Source organism: Olea europaea, chromosome 18 (assembly GCF_002742605.1).
Source record: "Olea europaea var. sylvestris chromosome 18, O_europaea_v1, whole genome shotgun sequence".
NCBI lineage: Eukaryota > Viridiplantae > Streptophyta > Magnoliopsida > Lamiales > Oleaceae > Olea > Olea europaea.
In genome coordinates, this window is record NC_036254.1 from 2631370 (window position 1) to 2649496 (window position 18127).

General features: G+C 32.6%; 3 protein-coding genes across 3 annotated transcripts; 1 reads left to right on the forward strand and 2 right to left on the reverse strand.

The window, feature by feature from the left end:
* Positions 1-948: 948 nt before the first annotated feature.
* Positions 949-4745, reverse strand: LOC111367141 (pentatricopeptide repeat-containing protein At1g74600, chloroplastic). Its single transcript, XM_022987869.1, has one exon. The coding sequence runs from the start codon at positions 4649-4651 to the stop codon at positions 1961-1963; it is 2691 nt and encodes an 896-aa protein (XP_022843637.1). The 5' UTR covers positions 4652-4745; the 3' UTR covers positions 949-1960.
* An 8264-nt stretch (positions 4746-13009) lies between these two features.
* On the forward strand, positions 13010-13962 carry LOC111366595 (glutathione S-transferase U10). The gene is made up of 2 exons (XM_022987323.1): positions 13010-13327; positions 13735-13962. Exons 1-2 carry the CDS (start codon positions 13010-13012, stop codon positions 13960-13962), a joined length of 546 nt encoding a protein of 181 aa, XP_022843091.1.
* Positions 13963-14418: 456 nt separating this feature from the next.
* LOC111367142 (60S ribosomal protein L34-like) lies at positions 14419-17207 on the reverse strand. The gene is made up of 4 exons (XM_022987870.1): positions 17027-17207; positions 16814-16893; positions 14828-14937; positions 14419-14714 (listed from the first exon to the last, which is right to left on the reverse strand). The coding sequence occupies exons 1-4, from the start codon at positions 17103-17105 to the stop codon at positions 14621-14623; spliced, it is 363 nt and encodes a 120-aa protein (XP_022843638.1). The 5' UTR covers positions 17106-17207; the 3' UTR covers positions 14419-14620.
* Between the last annotated feature and the right edge of the window lie 920 nt (positions 17208-18127).

An 18127-nucleotide genomic window follows, 5' to 3' on the forward strand; every position in this document is an offset into this window, starting at 1 on the left:
TAAAATGATTAAACCCCTCTTTGAAAAAGTTGATAAAAATATAAATTAAAATCAACAATTAATTTTAATCATATATTTCATAAAATTAGGAAGTTTTATCAATTTTTCAATCATATCTTTTTATTTACTTTTATCAAAATCTACCAAAAATCTGATTTTTTACAAAATAAAATAGGTATAAAACGTTTGCCTAATCCACCTCGCAATTCATTCTTCAAACAATTTCTTAGAAATTTTACTTGAGAATATTCATAACCCAAAATTGTTACAAACTTACATCTGTTTAATGGAGATTAAAATCAAAGTTTTAGTAAATTTTGATAAAAGTTGTAAAAATATATGGTTGAAAAGTTGTGGTTTCCATGAAATTTATGATTAAAATTATTTGTTAACTTTGATTTAGATTAAAATTTCAATTTTAATTTGTATTAAACTTTGTTTTTGGTTACTTCATTTGCTCACACCTCGCGACAATTGAGATGATATTAAAGGGGGAAAATGAATTATGTGTGTCTAGAGCCCAAGGTATTAGGTGATTTAGACAATAACTTAGACTTCGAATTTTAAAATTACTTTTGCATTTTTTGGTATGAAATGTTTTTGTTAAGATGTCAATACTAGACAAGTTGATACATTTCAAGTTTCAACAAATCTAGATTTATGTTAGCCGAGCACTTTTAATCCATTTATCATATTAACGCAACACGAAATAAGATATTCAAGCAAAAACCTTAAGAACAAAAAATTTGAAATCCACCAAATTATGAAGAAGGATAAACTTACGAAATTTATTAATGAATGATAAAAAAAAAATGAAATAACTCCCTTATTAATAAAGGTTTATATGGAAACGTAGTTTAAAAAAACTAAAATTAATGAAAACAAAATTTAAAAAAACTAAAATTGAAAGAAACTCAAAATAAACGAAATGACAAAAATAGTGTCAAAACTTTAAAAATCAGTTTTCGAGTCCTAAACGAACTTGAATGGCTGAAATTCATCGTACATCATAGCATAGCTGTGAATATTGTTCATCTCGTCATCTTCTTTTCAGAATGGTCTTATGGGTCCAATCTGAAGTTAGGAAATTTTCCCCCTACTAGTACATTTTCCCCAACATGTCCTACACCAGTCTCTTCCACCTCTGAAGAACTCGACCCCAAGTTATAATTTGGATATAAAGGCTTATCATCTTTATGAAACTCATACAAATCTGCCACATTGAACGTTCGAGAAATGCTCATAGAAACTGGTAAATCAATAATGTGGGCATTGTTGTTAATCGGCTTAAACACTTTGAAAGGCCCATTCTTTCTTGGTTTCAGCTTGTTGCAAGTACCAACAGGAAATCTCTCCTTTCTCAAAAACATCATCACTGGGACCCCTTTTTGAAATTGTTTATCCTATCGATGTGAATCTGTTGCTGCCTTATACTTCGCATTAGTTTTCTCCAACTTCTGTTTTACTTCATCACAGATTGCTAACACCTTTTTTGTCAGATGTTCAGCAGCGACACCCCTATTATCACCTTTAGGCAATTTCACTAGATCCACCGCACGGTAAGGAACCTTTGTATACACAATAGCAAACGAGACCGACCCTAACGGTATGAACTACGCTGTTATATGCAAAATCCACTTGAAGTAGTGCAAGATCCCACTGTTTAGGTTTATCTCCACAAACACTTCGAACCGTATTTCCAAGGGTACGGTTAGTAATCTCAATTTGTCTATCAGTTTAGGGATGTGCAGTGCTGCTTTGATTCAAATTGGTTCCAAACAACTTTCACAAAGTAATCCGAAAGTCCCCCAAATATTTTGTATCCCGGTCTGATGTGATAGACTAGGGAACTCCATGCAATCTAACAATCTCCCTAAAAAACAGTTTGGCAATATTCGAATGGAAAATTTAATTAAGGTCAGGGAATAATAAATCTTTACCCCAAAGGTCAGGCTACGCTTCATACAGAACTCCATCCAGGTTCCTTCCAAACTCCAGTTTCTATAATGGAAGCTCTGATTTTCAGTACATCTTCCCACTGGCCTGCATCAGCACAGATATTTGACAATGAAACATGAGATCCAGCATCAGAAGGCCCTAATTCCATGATCTTTTCAGCAGAGAGCTTCCCAAGCTCAATATCGCCATGAACTCTACAAGCAGCAAGTAGTGTTCCCCACACTAAAGCATCAGGTTCTATAGGCATGTTAGAAATAAACCTCTCAGCCTCTTCTAGTTTTCCTGCACGACCAAGAACATCCACCATACAGGCATAATGCCGGTAACCAGGCTCAATTCCGTACTCTCTAGACATTGAATTTAGATGGAAATACCCTTCTTCAACTAAACCTGCATGACTGCAAGCAGATAAAACACCAACGAAAGTCACCGAGTCTGGCATTATTTCTGACTTTCTCATAAGGTCATATACGTGTAAAGCTTCTGACCCTTTCCCATGTTCAGCGTAGCTTGTGATCATCGTTGTCCAGCAAACTAAATCAGGATTTTTTATCTGTTGGAACACTTTACTGCAATCTTCGAAGTTTCCACATTTTGAATACATCGTAACAAGTGAACTTCCTACTGAAGCTTCTGACTCTATTCCCATTTTTATAATATGTGCATTCAACTGAGTACCAGTGTCTGGCATATTTAAGAGGGAAACAGCCCCAAGTATAGATGAAATTGTGAAGGCGTCAATATTCAAATCAGATAGAAGAATTTCATGGAAAAGCTGCAGAGCCTCCTCAATATATCCACTTTGGGAATACCCTGAAACTAATGAGGAACAAGAAACCTGGTCTTTAAAAGGCATCAATTTAAAAACTATCTTTGCTGAATTGAGATCACCACATTTTGAGTACATATTCACAAGTGCTCCATCAATGATCATCTGCTCACCAAAGCCATATCGAAGAGCGAAACCATGAATTACTTTGCCTATCTTCAAGGAACGAAGAGCAGAGCACGCACTTAGAACAGCAGATAAACTCATTTCATCAGGAATGAATTCTTCTAACAATCTCTCTCTGAACAGCATAATCGCCTTATCCGCTAATCCATGTTCTGCGAAGCCAGCAATCATAGAGGCCCATGAAAGATTATCTTTACCTTCGAGTTTATCAAAAAATTTGTAAGAGTCCTCTAAGTTACCACATTTTGAGTACATCGTGAAAAGAGAACTACCCACAGAAACATCAGAGGCCATGTCAGCTTTAAGAGTATAGCCATGAATCTGTCTTCCTAAAGTTAGACAGTCCACGATGCTCAAGATACTGGAAGTACTGAATTTATCAGGTACCATACCCTCTTTCAACATTATCTGAAACAGGTTAATTGCTTTTTCAGAACGTCCGTTCTGAGCAAATGCAGATATCATATTAGTCCAAACTCCTAGTTGCTTCGACCTTTGAGTCTCTGCAAACACCATCTCAGATAAATTAACCACTCCAATTTTCGAGTACATATTTATCAAAGATGCTTTCACTGCTGAATCTGAATAGAGTCCGATCTTTAAAATCAAACAATGGATCTGCATTGCCTCTGTAAACATAGACAGATTAGCACAAGCTGCAAGCACACTTGTGATGGTGAAGTTGTTAATATCTTCTCCTGTTTTTCTCATTTTGTCAAGAACCCAAACAGCAGAAATTGAATCACCTTGCTGAACAAAACCAGAGATTATGGCAGTCCAAGAAACAACATTGCGAACAGGCATTTGCTTAAATTGCTTAACAGCCTCATCCATGGCTCCACATTTGGCATACAAATCAACAATAGTAGTGCCCACAAAGACATCTTCTCCTACACCACATTTGGTTACCCATCCTTGAACACCTTTTCCCAACTCAAGCTCTTCAAGTGCAGCACAGGCAGTCAAAACACTTGAAAACGTAAAACCATTTGGCATCAAGAACCCAAGACGACACATTTGGACAAAAATATCCAAAGCAAGCCAATTTTCGTTATTCTTAACTGCCCCAGACACAACAGCATTCCAACAAACCACATTATTATCACACGAAACATCATAAAACACCCTCAAAGCATCCTTGAACCTGCAACTCCTTGAGAATAAATCTATCATTCCAGCACGAATATAACCATTTAAAAAGAACCCATTTTTCACCACAAACCCATAAACCTGCTCCCCACACACCACACTACCCAAAGCACAACAAGCAGAAAGAATACCCCCGTAAGTAAACTGATTCATACCAATACCCCAAAGATGCATTTGGCAAAATACCCACCACGAGTCTCCAAAAAGAAAATTTTCATTACATCCTGAAATCATCAAATTCCACGTAACGATATTTGTTTGGGGAATTTTTTCAAACAACTGAAACGCACAATCCACCTTACCACATTTGAAGTAAGAATCGAGCAAATTGTTGGTGGTAAAGATATCGGAGTAAAATACACATGTTTTGAGTAAAAGGGCATGCGTGATTTTGGTTTCTATGAGTGTTAAGTTTCTTGATTTGGACTGATTGTTGAGGAAATTTACTGGGTTGAGTTTAATGTCATTTTCGGCATGCGGCTCAGTTTTGAATGGCAGATTTTCAAGTAATGCAACCGAAGATTTAAAATTACAGCGTGAAAACAAGATGTTTTTGGATTTAAAGGAATGATTTTTGATAAAATTCATTTCAGTTCATGAGAGACGGCGACAAAGAAAAGTAGCCAAATTTTGAAAAGTGCGGGAATCTACTAATAGCAACTGCTATGATTGATAGCAGGAACAATTGGCCATTTCGAATAGAGAAAAAAAGGTATAAAATCAAGGGCTTTCATTTAAAAAGCCTAATCCAACAAAATATTAGTTTAAAAAGTTCACAAACTAAGGCTGCGATTGGTTTTCATTTTCATTTTCAATTTTTATTTTCAAAACGATTTTTTAATTTTTCTCGAAAACAGCCTGTTTTTCGCATTTTGAGCGTTTTCGACATTTATAACTGAAAACACTAAAAACGATAAAAAGTCGTTTTGCGTTTTCAGTTATAAATTTTAACTCTTTTTCAAAAATGCGTTTTCTAAAACGACAGACCAAACACGTTTTTCGCATTTTCAAAAACAGAAAATGGAAAATGGCCCAAAAACAACAAACCAACCGCGACCTAAGTTTTTTGGGTAGAAGGCGTAAAGATATGAAAAATGGAAAATATAATTTGTAAATGACAAAAATGGCCTTACATACAAAAAGACATTGCTGTCTTAATTCTCATTTGACCCCAATTAAATTCTATCTTCCTTCCATTTGCTCTTCAAAAATCGGCTGTAGAGATATGCAATTCATTTCTTTGTCATCGTTTTTCTCTACTTAATGAAACCATAAACTCTACATTCCCCTTTTCTTGAACACTCATTTGGTTGAAGTGAGTAATAAAATCTTGCAATATTATTATTAGGCATTTGGAGAAGAAGATGGTGTTGTAATTTTCAATTTTTGGGTTAGCTTCTTTGTCTAGTGTTTTGAATAATTGCTTCATATTGTTGTATATATGTTTATGATTTTTATTTGTGAACAATGATTTTAAATTAATTTTATCATTAGATTAGAGTTTTGATATGGATTACCTCCCAACCCATTTCTCATTACCCATCATTGATATCGGTTAGAGTAAAATGTAAGTGGGCAAATACATGTTTAGCTATTCTTTTTATTAGTCTACTGTAAAACATACATTTGATTTTCGTCTGTACATAACGACTTACATATCGTTATCAGTATTGTACAATGTTTGAAATTTGATGAAATTTTTATAGTGAATTACAATTATGGACACCGCTAGTATGGTATGGATATCAGTTTGTTTTCCAATTGAATATGAGCAGTCGGTTGAAGGTGTATGGAAATGAAAATATGCGGGGAATGGAAAAGGAAAAACAACCACTATTCTTATTGCGAAAACTATTTCTTATGTAGAATTATATGATAAAGTCAAAGAGGTGTTGAACGTCAATACAATGTTGTATAAAATGGAGATTTTAGCTCTTGCTCCTATAATGTCTAAAGCTTCAGCTGCTCCGACCATAATTGATTGTGACAACAATGTGAAGTGGTTTCTATCTGTCTGTAAAGAAATTTTTCTTAGTGTAACTCTTTCGAATGAAGTTGAAAATCAAGAAGATTTCGGTGGTGAATGATGTTTATTACTAATAGAGGGTAGATGACAAATTACAAATATGAAGAACGAGGATGAACATGATTGAACGGACGACGATGCTAACCATTACAATGGTGATGGAATATTTGTCGATTGTAATGATTTTGATGTAAGTGGAGATAGTCCTAGAAGAGTGGATGGCAACAATAATTTTACTATAGCAGATGACAATGATATAGAGTTACCCATGGATGAATCTTAAATCAAGTATCTCCAGACATTTATCATGTTGGTGACATTTTAGAACACCACTTTGTGGACTTAGATGAAAAGACCCGTAATCTCGACTAGTTTCCATGTGTGCATGCAATTGCTATCGTGAGGTTTAAAAGAGATGACGGTTATAACTTATGTAGTCACTTTTATACTAATATTTGTTGGAAGCAAGCGTATTCTATATTCGTATATCATTTGCCAAATGAGGTCGAACGGCTAATTCCCCTTCATGTGATGGCTAGAGAAGTATTTTCACCATTGGCAAGAAGATAGGGTGGACAACCATCAAAAAAGAGGAAACGATCAGCCGGAAAGCCTCGTATGCCTCGTAAATGCAGTAGGTGCAAGAAATTGGTCATGTTCGATTCACTTGCACAAGTTTATCAGCTAGTATTGAAATTTAAGGTTGTAAAATTGTCCTGATTTGTAACTTTGTAATTTTGTACTTATTGAAACACAAGATGATTTATTAAATTTTGTAATCATTGTGATATTGAAATATTTTTGTATTATTGAAATGACATTAAAGTCATTTTATGTTTTCGTGCTTTTTTTTTTTTTACATTAAATACAAACGACGTTCATATAGTTACAGTTAATGTAAATGCATTCAATTTAATGACGATATACATTTTCTTCATTCCGAAATAAAATATTTAAGATTGTTGAGGTACAAAAATGTATTGATTCTAATTACGCTATTGAAGTCGTCCTGAAGCACAAAACGATATATACGATATTGAAACCGTTCCTATAATAAAAAACGATTAATATATCGTTTCAGTATGAAATACACACTGTTTAACTTATTTTGGTAACGACATAAAATTCGTTATGGCTATACATAAACGACATATAAGTCGTTCTAGTACAAAAATGCACTCATTTTAAGAATGACATTGAAGTCGTTCGTAAAGTTCAAAACGATATAGATGTCCTTTCAATAAAAAAATGCACTGAACAACGTGACGATATTAAAATTATTCCTATAGCAAAAAAGATTTATGCATCATTCCAGTATAAAATGCACAGTGCTTAATTTATTTTGGTAACGACATATAAGTCGTTATGACTATACGTAACGACATAGACATCATACTTCAAATCGGACGCACGCCAACTTTGCAGGCTTAGGTACAAGCCTAGATGACTTTTACGTTATCTTCAATTGAGTTGTCCAAGTCATTGCATCCTAGGTCCTCTTCAAGCATTTGTTTACACCGATTTCTAAAAATTCACAAGTTAGAGACTAAAGATAATATGAAAATCGAAACTAAACCTTTACCTTCTTTTTTCACAACAATGACATAAGATGCTTTTAGTTTTGCATTATTTTGAAATTGTAATATGATGGAAATGATTTGCAAACGAATAATGTTATTCATCATTTTCATAAATCATAATCGATTCAATAAGTAATGAAGTAAAATATGTATTCTATTAGACCATGAATTCAAGGGTTCACTATCATCTACACTGGCGATAATCTATTTATTATTCTTCGTTCGCTCTTTCTAAGTCATTCAAGTGGTATCAACCCACTTAATGACCTATTTCGATCGTCCTACGTATGTTAGAAGCATGATGGGTGGTAGTGAACGGTCGAATCATTATTTTTAGCTAGAACGATATAGTTATCATTTTATATGAAAAAAACGATATCTAGGTCATTATACTTGTGATTTGAATTGGAACGATTTCAAATTCATCAAATTTGTACTAAAACGATATGAATGTCTTTACTTCATTAGTGATTTTGATACATAACGATATCATTATCGTTCTATACAAGTTTGCCGACGTTAATATCGTTTTAGCTTAAATCATATTGAAACTACATACATATCATTTCAGTTAAAATAAAACGACAATTTTATCGTTTCTGCTAAAAATAACAATTCGATCGTCCACGACCACCAGACATGTATCTGATATATGTAGGATGATCAAAATAGGTAATCAAGTGGGTTCGATCTCTCTTGAAAGAAACTATAAGAACATTTTTGTTCTTATGATTGTATACCACCTTCGAACTATTCTGATAGAAAATATCATTGTTCGCTTTTTTTGAGTGGTATTAATCCACTTAATAACCTTTTTCGATCATCCTCCGTATGCTGAAGGTATAACAAGTGGTCGTGAATGGTTGAATTTTTATATTTAGCCAAAACGATATAAATATCGTTTTATAGAAAAATAAACGATATCTATTTTGTTATCATTGTGATTTGAATTGGAATGATTTCATACTCTTTAAATTTGTACTATAACAATTTGGATGTTGTTGTCTTATTTTGTGGGTTTATATATAATGATACTATTATCGTTTCAGTACAATTTTGATAACATTAATATCACTTTAGTTTAAATCTTAACTAAGACGATATAAATATATATCGTTTTACTTTATATAAAACGATAATTATAAAAACACCTGACATATATTTGTCGTACGTAGGATGATAAAACAAGTCATTAAATGAGTTCGATCTTATTCAATAGAAAGAAAGATAGTATCTATATTTGCTCGTTTTGAACCATTCGAGTGCTATCAGTCTACTTGATGCCTTCTTTCGGTCATCATGTGTCGTTATAATTATCATTTTAACTGTAACGATTTCAAACTCGTTAAATTTGAAAAGAAACGATACATATGTCGTTCTAGTTATTATTTTGTGCCTCAAAAAAAATTTCAAAATCGTTATTAGAATTAGAGCATTTTATACTAGAACGACATCAACTACTTTATGTGTCACCGGAACGAAGTGTATATCATTACATGAATAGGCATAATATTCAAATTCTGGACATGTACAATACGTAAACTTGAAAATTATAAAAAGTCATGAAAATATATAAATTTCAATTACATTTAATATCATAGTTATAACGTTCAAGTATAACTACTCCTGAAACGGTATATATGACATTATAGTTACGATTTGAACGGGAACAATATCATTGTCGTCGAAAATTGTATTGAAATGACATAAATGTTGTTTACTTATTCCATGGCATGCATCTAAGCCTATTAAACAGTGAATCAATGTGTGTTCGAATCAAAACGACATATACATCATTTTTTGTATTGCAGGAACGAGTTCAATATCGTTATACAAATCAGTTAAGCAGAGTGTATTTGATGTTGAAACAATATCGAAGTCATTTTATGTCTCTAGAACAATTTCAATGTAGTTATGCAAATCGGTGAAACAGTGTCGGCCGTTCATTTCCATTCCACATTTTTATTACGTTGATAAGTTATATTTTACAATTTTTTTCAAACTGCAATATCTTGGTGCTGGCTTATCCGAATTGGCTTTTTTTCGAGTCGAATAGTTCTTATTAATTACAAGCTTTAAAATGAATCAAATATCGATATACTATATTGTTCTTATCAAAATCTAATTATTGGACTCTAAATAAGATATGAATTTAAAAAATATTTTTTTGTCCATTTTTTTTTTCAAAATATAACGATAAAATTTATTTTAAAAAAATTTCGTGTGTTATAATAGGTGTCTAATGAATAAATGACTTAGTAATTATTTTCGACTAGTTGCTAAGTTGTGAAAAATGTTAAAACTTTGGGTGAACCAGAGATTAACTATGGAGAAGAAATGGGTTTAAAATTAAAAAGAAGTGTTGAAATTCTAAGGAAAAGATAATTTTGAAGAGGGAGATTTTTTGAATTTGAAGAGAAGGTGTGTGTTAGAATATGAATGCATAGTTATTAAAACCAACCAGATGATCGACTCAGAAAAAACCACCAAGTCACCGGGTCAATGGTTCAACCAGTGGGTTATTGTTAAATTTTATTTTTGAAATGAAAAGGAAATAATTTTTTGAAATGTAATACAAATATACTTTGCACATCAAAATCAAAAAATATTTTCTTGCCATCCAAGGTTCAATTCACGGTTCTAGCAAATTTAGAAAAAAATTTCAATCTCTTCTTCATTTTTGTTTAACAAGTCTTTTAACATTTTTAAATAATTAAAACTCCTTTCATTTTTATAATTTTAGTCAAGAGCCAGTTGAACAAAATGTGTTTTAGTGGTGGCCATCCCAACTCATTTTCCTTAAAATCAATTGATGGTGCATATATCAATACACGCACAATTAGTGGTTTATTTAATGGTAGTATCTCGTCCAGAATTTGGTGATTAAATTCTCCTGCTGTGACCACTAATATAATTATAGGTTAAATTCAATTCTTTTTGTTTTACGCCAAGCATGAAAATCTAAGGGGCCGTTTGAGCCCCATTATTTGTAGATTATAATGAGATAAATAGTATTTTTTTTAAAAATGAGTGGTTGAAAAGTTTTTTTATTTACGTGTGATATTATTTTATTGAAGATTATGTAGTTAAAAGTAAGAGAAAGAAAAATTTAATTTAATGTAATAAGAAATAATGAGGTTCAAACGAGGGCTAAGTCAAACAAGTACGATTCATAATCAAGTATGTCACTAGCTAACTTATTTATATAGACTAGCAATCTACCAAACTTCCAATTTGAAATCTCATTTATCGGATTTTAATGTGGAAGACACATTTTTGCAGAATTCCTCGTGACAAGATCTTTCTCATGTTATTCTTTATTTATTAATTTTCTTTTATAACTAAGCAAATTAAAACATTAAAAAAAAAAAAATCTTAAACTATTGGATCTAGTAGTATGCTCGGCTCAGCCTGGAATGAGTCTATCTACAATTGCAATTCAGCTTACTTTAGGCATTTACATCCAATAATGAACACAAACCAACCTGAGATGGAACAACAATATATTTTGTACGTTGAAGTTCTTTATTTTAGAAAAATGTGATAAACTATCACTTTTTATTATATAATAATTTTGATTGAGATTAGACGATAATATATTTTGTACGTTATATCAAATTTATAATGTGATGGTCAAAAGATGGATTATGTACCAAAACCAAAATAATAGCTTAATATTATCATTACATCAGCTTAGTAAATGAATTACCCAATTAAGATATAAATTAATTTTTTTTAAAAAAATTATCCTTGAATGATCTAGATTTAAAAATTTGGCCTAAAATTTTCCAAAAATTTGAAAGGACGATGATCGATATAATTAATATATATCCAAACTTTTAATTATGTAGCAAAACTCATCATTCCTTCCATTTTGATCTTTAAAATTGTGGAGTTGTCCTCCTATTTAAATAACAAAATAAATAAATAAATAAGTAAGTAAGTAAATTAGAAGAGAGAGAAATTACAAGGGAAATCACATAACTTTTCAAAAATACAATTAAATTTCAGTTAAAAGAATTAAATACATATTAGACAAAAAAAAAAATAGAAAAAGTGAATATTTCATCTTAAATCCCAATCACCCACAAACTCAACCCAACCACACACTCACACAAGATCAAAGACCATATGCACAAATGCAAAAACTCCAGCGACATCAGTATCACCAATACCGTAGAAAATTTATTTCAGAAAAAACAAAAAATAAAAATAAAAATATATTTGTTTTCCCAACAGGTCCTACCACCCAACGCAGCAGAATCACCATTGAAGATGGGCACCTCACTAGCCCTGCACTATCCATTTGTAAGAGCCATTTCATAACCTAAATAGTGATTTATTTTCAAGAACCCTAAACCTTTTCTATGATTTTATTATTGCAAAAGGATGGTGGAGGATTGGTGAAATATCCACCGTCTGTGGAGGTTCTGTTACGTTGCTCCATGAACAGATCCAGAATTGGATTAGAAAATTTCAGGTCGGACTACATGCGAAAAAAAAAATTACACGTAAAAAAAAAAAAAAAAAAAAAATACCTTTTAAGAAAAATTTTGGGCCCTTGAGAGGGGCGTGGGGGAGTGGGACCCCCCTCCATCCATCTCTGCGATGAGCGGTGGATTGTGTTATGGGAAAATACCTTTTTATATTTTTGAATTAATTTTTTTGAAAGTGAGGCAATGCCATCATCGTTATCGACGTGATTGTATTTGTAGAAGTGGTGTTTGACTGTCGGAGAATGAACATGATGACGAAGATAAAAAAAAATTACTTTTCTAAATTCATCTTTTCGTGCATTAATACGTTATTCAATTATTTTAAGTTGGATTTATTTATACTTTTTGAAAATTTATGAGACTCAATTCCTTATTTTCGTTTGTTTTTTAACTTTTCTATTTATTATTTAAAGAGGACGACAAATCCATCATTCAATGGCCAAAATTGAGGGAAGCACGCATTTCGTTACATAATTAAAAGGTTGAGATATACGTTTAATAAAGATTTCAGGGTAAATTCGTTACATTTTGTAAAGGTTGAAAATGAAATTGTAAAAGGTTGAAATATGAAAAATACACAACCGTATAAAATATTAACATAATATGTTTGTTAATTATGTAGGTTATATATAATTGTATATCAATAAAACTGGATTGCGGTCAGTGTTCCTTGATCCACAAGCCAAGATTTAGCAATTTGAGTGTTATTAGTTTATCCTTTTGTCCAATGTTTGACCATCCGTGTATCGTGTTGCCATCCAAGAAATTAATTAATCAAACTTATAGTTGGAATTCTATATAAAGGCATATGGTCTAGATCAAAGGCATCCAAGAAAAATATAAGATGGGAGAGGAAAACAAAGTAATTGGACATGGTACGTGGTCAAGCACTTATTCAAAGAGAGTTGAATTGGCTCTCAAAATCAAAGGAATACCCTTTGACTATGTAGAAGAAAATTTAAGCAACAAGAGTGATTTGCTCCTCAAGCACAATCCTGTTTACAAGAAGATCCCTGTTCTTGTTCACCAAGGAAAACCTATAGCTGAATCACTCGTTATTCTTGAATACATTGATGAAACGTGGAATTATGAGCCTCGACTTTTGCCAGACGATCCTTATAAAAGCGCCACACTTCATTTCTGGGTTGGTTATGTCCAACAGGTAGGTGATGTTCTTATTTTGTGCTTCATTGACAATCGATTTTTTGTACGAGTCCTCATCCAACAATGAGAAGAGCCCTGGTTGTTAAGTATACAAATAAGGCATCCATACCTTAGTGAAAGGCCGCATACGCTAACATAATTTTGTCTTAAATAATGATATTTAGCACCAATCTAGATGTCAATAAACTCGTCATATTTATATATCTTTCAATAAATTGCAGAAAGTGCGAAGTTCAATATTACCTAGACTTGGCATTGAGCATCAGTAGTGCTACACAGCATTGATATTATTATCTGTGTATCTTACTGACATAACAAGGACTTAAACGCGAACTCTTGACAAAAATCGACAAACCTCTCCCTTACCAAGACTTGAGAATCAATATGAATTCTATGTGAAAGCAGGTATTAGAAAGCATGGGAAAACTCTTCAATTCAGACGGTGAAGCATCGCAGAAGATGGCCTTTGAAAATGTGTGTGAGAAACTGAGGGTTTTAGAAGAGGGAATAAAGAGTAGCTCCTTTGCAGAGAAAAAACTTAATTTCCATGGTCAGAATTTGGATCTCCTAGATATAATGATGGTTGCAACACTTGGTGCCTTCAGAGCACAAGAAGAGTTTCTTGGTGTTTAGATTATTGACCCTGAAAAATACCCTCTAATATTCAAGTGGGTCACAGATTTAACGGAACTGCCTGTTGTGAAAGAGATTACACCCCCACATGATGAGCTGGTTTCTTTTCTGCAGAAGTTCATACAAGCTGCCCTGAAATTTCCAACCAATTGAGAATGCTATGCTGTATTCAATAATGTGTCTGTTCGACTTATTTTATACTCATATGATGAATATAGGTATAAGAATAAATTATCATGTATAATGAAAAGCATTGGGCTGCTTCTGTTGAACTCTTAAAATATGTTTTGCTCAAGTTTTTAGACACTCAAATCCCTTTTTATTGACACATTCTGAGGAACTCACAAATATTATCCGCTTTAATACACTCATTTCTACTTATTTATAATTTAAATCATTTATAAACACCTCCCAGACATTAACTTATGCAAATACAATCGAGACAACCGGAGAAAGACCGATGCAAACCACACCCTGGATTTCATCTTAAAAAACAATTGCTTAAACAGTAAAAATGATGTTTTATAAATGATGGCTTAATAAAGAAATGAGCTCATTCAGAAGTAGAATGATAACAGTATAATGATTTAAAGTACATTACTAAATCATTTTCAATGTCAAAACTTGTTTAAGATGACAATAGAAAAAGTAAAAATTCTTAGCTCTTTGTTGCCAGCTTTTCTTTTGCCTTCTGAATCTTCAAAACTTTCTTCACAATCTTTTGCTCTTCGACTAGGAAAGCACGAATAATCCTGAGAACCAAAAAAGAAACACGAGAAATTTGGCCTCAGTTGAACAGAGGTAAAATCAAAAAATAGTAATTCATTGACTCCGTGTCTCAACGAGAAAGTCCTTGTGAACAGACCTTTCTCTCACAGCACCACTGGATAATACACCGCCATAGGCACGGTTCACGGTCCTCCTATTCCTAGATAATCTGGACCTCTTATATTCAGCAGGTCTCAACTGAGGAATCTGCAAAATAGCAATGGCATTTTCATTACAAGTCAACAGCACCCACAAAAACATCTACTGTAATTGCTAAATCACAGAAACAAAACAGTAAAAATTGGCTAACGTAGGTTGCTCCTATTTTTGGCAAAATTTAGCAGCTTGCATCCTTCAATCCATTGCACTTACTTTTCCTTCAATAAAAATTTATTTATGCTAAATCCTTCAAATGAAAAATCAATTCAACTCTAGTCTTCAAATTATAATTCTTTACCTTCAAATTCATTTACCATGTCCAGATCTATCATACATATATAAAAAAGTGGCAAATAGTCGAATTAAAAACAAACCCCCTCCAGTAAGCTTAATCAATATTTTCATGATTTTATATTATGAAATAATTTAGCAGCTTGCTCCTTTTTTTGGGAACATTTAGGAGCTTGTATCCATTTATCCATTGCCCCTACTTTTCCTTCGAATCAAACTTCATTTATGCTAAATCCTTCAAATAAAAAATCAACTTGACTGTAGTCTTCAAATTATAATTCTTTTCCTTCAAATTCATTTACCATGTCCAGATCTATCATACAATTATAAAAATGTAGCAAACAGTGGTATAAAAAACAAATCTCTTCCAGTAAGATTAATCTATATTGTCAAGATTTTATATTATGAAATAATTTCCCAAAAATATTTGCTCTACAAGTCAGGCGCTCAAGGAATAGCAGTAACTGAAGACTGAAATCATCAAAGAAAAGAACATCACCTAGGAATAATTCACCACAGAGTGCACAAAGACAAACATCAAACAAATGTACCCGTCAAAATAGAACTGTTCGGATCAGTTTTATTCCGAATGTTTTAACTTTAATTATCAAGAAATTAAACTTTCATTATGCATACACCATTGAATGAAAGATATCACCATCACAATCATTTACAAAAATAATAAATCGATGCCAACAAGAAGTTATCCAATATTTTTATTTTTCGGTATGTGGAAGGTGGAAATAATGGAATTGTATAAAAATTAAAACTTTCTGCCCTATCATTATCTGTCTAAATATTTGAGAGATTAATGAGCTAAATTGATAGCATAAAAATCCTTATAGTGCCATATTTACCTAAAAAGGTGATCCACAATCCAGATGATATGCATAGTTTATACTGGTTAAAAGATACAAATAAATACAAAAGCCGGCTCCGTATGTAAGATTTTAATATCTATAACAGGATAGATGGTAAGTCAAAGCTCCATAATTGTCACAAGAACTCTTTACTAGTGAGATATTTTCAGCTACTTAAGATCCCCTGATTAGTCACCGGTATACTAACATAAAATACACAGGACAAATGTTTTTTGTAAACGATAATTACAAGTTGACATTAATTCTTTGAACTGATTGCTTCACCATGAGTCTGCCCAAAACTTCAACCGTAGTTACTAGTCCAAAAGTTAGCTTGAATGTGCATATTCCATAACATGCTATAGTTGCCAGAATCAACATCTTATTTTCTTGGCTCTCCAAGTTTCCAACCCAAATCAATTCAAGATACCTCATCTCATATTTATTCCAGAAAGGAGGAAGGTTAAAAGAACCCTCTTTTTAGACTCCACTTCCAAATTCGAACCTGTAACGAATAACATTTCCAGCTAACGCAACTGAAACTACAGCAGAAATCAAAATCCACATATAACACGATCAAATGAACATAAAGCCTAAAGAGACTTTAGCATTCATTATAAGAACAGGCCACAACTCAAACTCGATAAACTAGTCCCTTAGCCAAATCATGTATCAAAAAAGTTAGGTAATCCAAAACCCTTTCAGCATTCACTTGCCACTAACGGGACTAACATTTTCATATACAAATATCAAGTACAAATTAACTGCATTACCCCTTGAATTCTCTTGCCAGTAACGGGACATTTGGGCCCGCTTGCCCTCTTCTTGGTGCTCTGATATACCAACTTCCCACCTGTATACACGTTTACAGATAAATAATTACATCAAATATCTACACACATTAGCAAAACAGATTAAAACGATACAAATCATATTCACATATAAATATAAATATAGTTGTATGTACGTATAAGAAAAATGGATACCGGGAGTTTTGACGATCCGGTGCTGGTTGGATTTTGTAGCATAGCTATGCCTTTTGCGATATGTGAGGCGCTGCACCATCGTCGGGACCTCTCTCTTCCCACCCGTCTCCTCTCTAGATGCTCGTTACTGCTAAAAGTTATGGTCTTTGTAGAATTAAAACCCTAACACCATGACCTAGATCCGACGGATGATGACGTTTTAAATAGACGGTTAGGCTTGAGCCACCGGTTTCTATTGAATTAGTTGGGCTGCTTCGGCTAGGTCTTTGCCCGAATTTGATTGGATGAACAAAAGACTTTGGGTAATTGATAAAAAGAACACTGCAGAAGGAGAATTAAGGATTGCAAAGCTATCTTTGTATATTTTCAATGTAACACTACATATTTATTTTCAAAAATTTTGAGGTAGACTTACATTGGATTGAACCCAAACACGTGATTTTTTTATTTTTATTTTTTTTTCAAATCTCTATCCCCGTATGAATATTGCACTATGTAGCAGTGCTATAGAGCCAATATAGGTAAATCAGTAAAAGTAATTGATACGATATTTTAAATGTGACTTATTTTCCTTCTTTTAAGGTAATATTCATTAATGTCACTTAAATCCATACTAAATATTAATAATGATAAATAGCATTATTATCCTGAAATGAAAAAGGAAAAGACATCAGAGTCATTCAAAGAGTTGGTGCAAAGTTAGTGCATTCCTCAAAGAAACTTATTTCTTCTTCTTTCGTAGAGCATTATTTCAACGTGCTTCTTTCTACTTTGTAATTACATGAAACCATAAAGCACAAGATAAGTTCCAACTACTTAGGTCATTCACTTTAATTTTTTTTCATCCTTCTTTATTCAAAACTTAAAGTTACATATTATGAAATCATATTATCTCAACGGGAAGAAAGCAAATGATGAATACTATCAATCCATTGGCTAATTAGGATGTCTAATAAAAATAAAAAGAAAAAGAAAAAAAAGAAACATATGTGGACCACTTTATTCTCATCACGGAGAAAAACTCCGATAGAATGATCCCTATATACAAATGTGGTAGGATTGTCCATTTAATTTACAACACCTCGACTTGTGTGGCTTGAG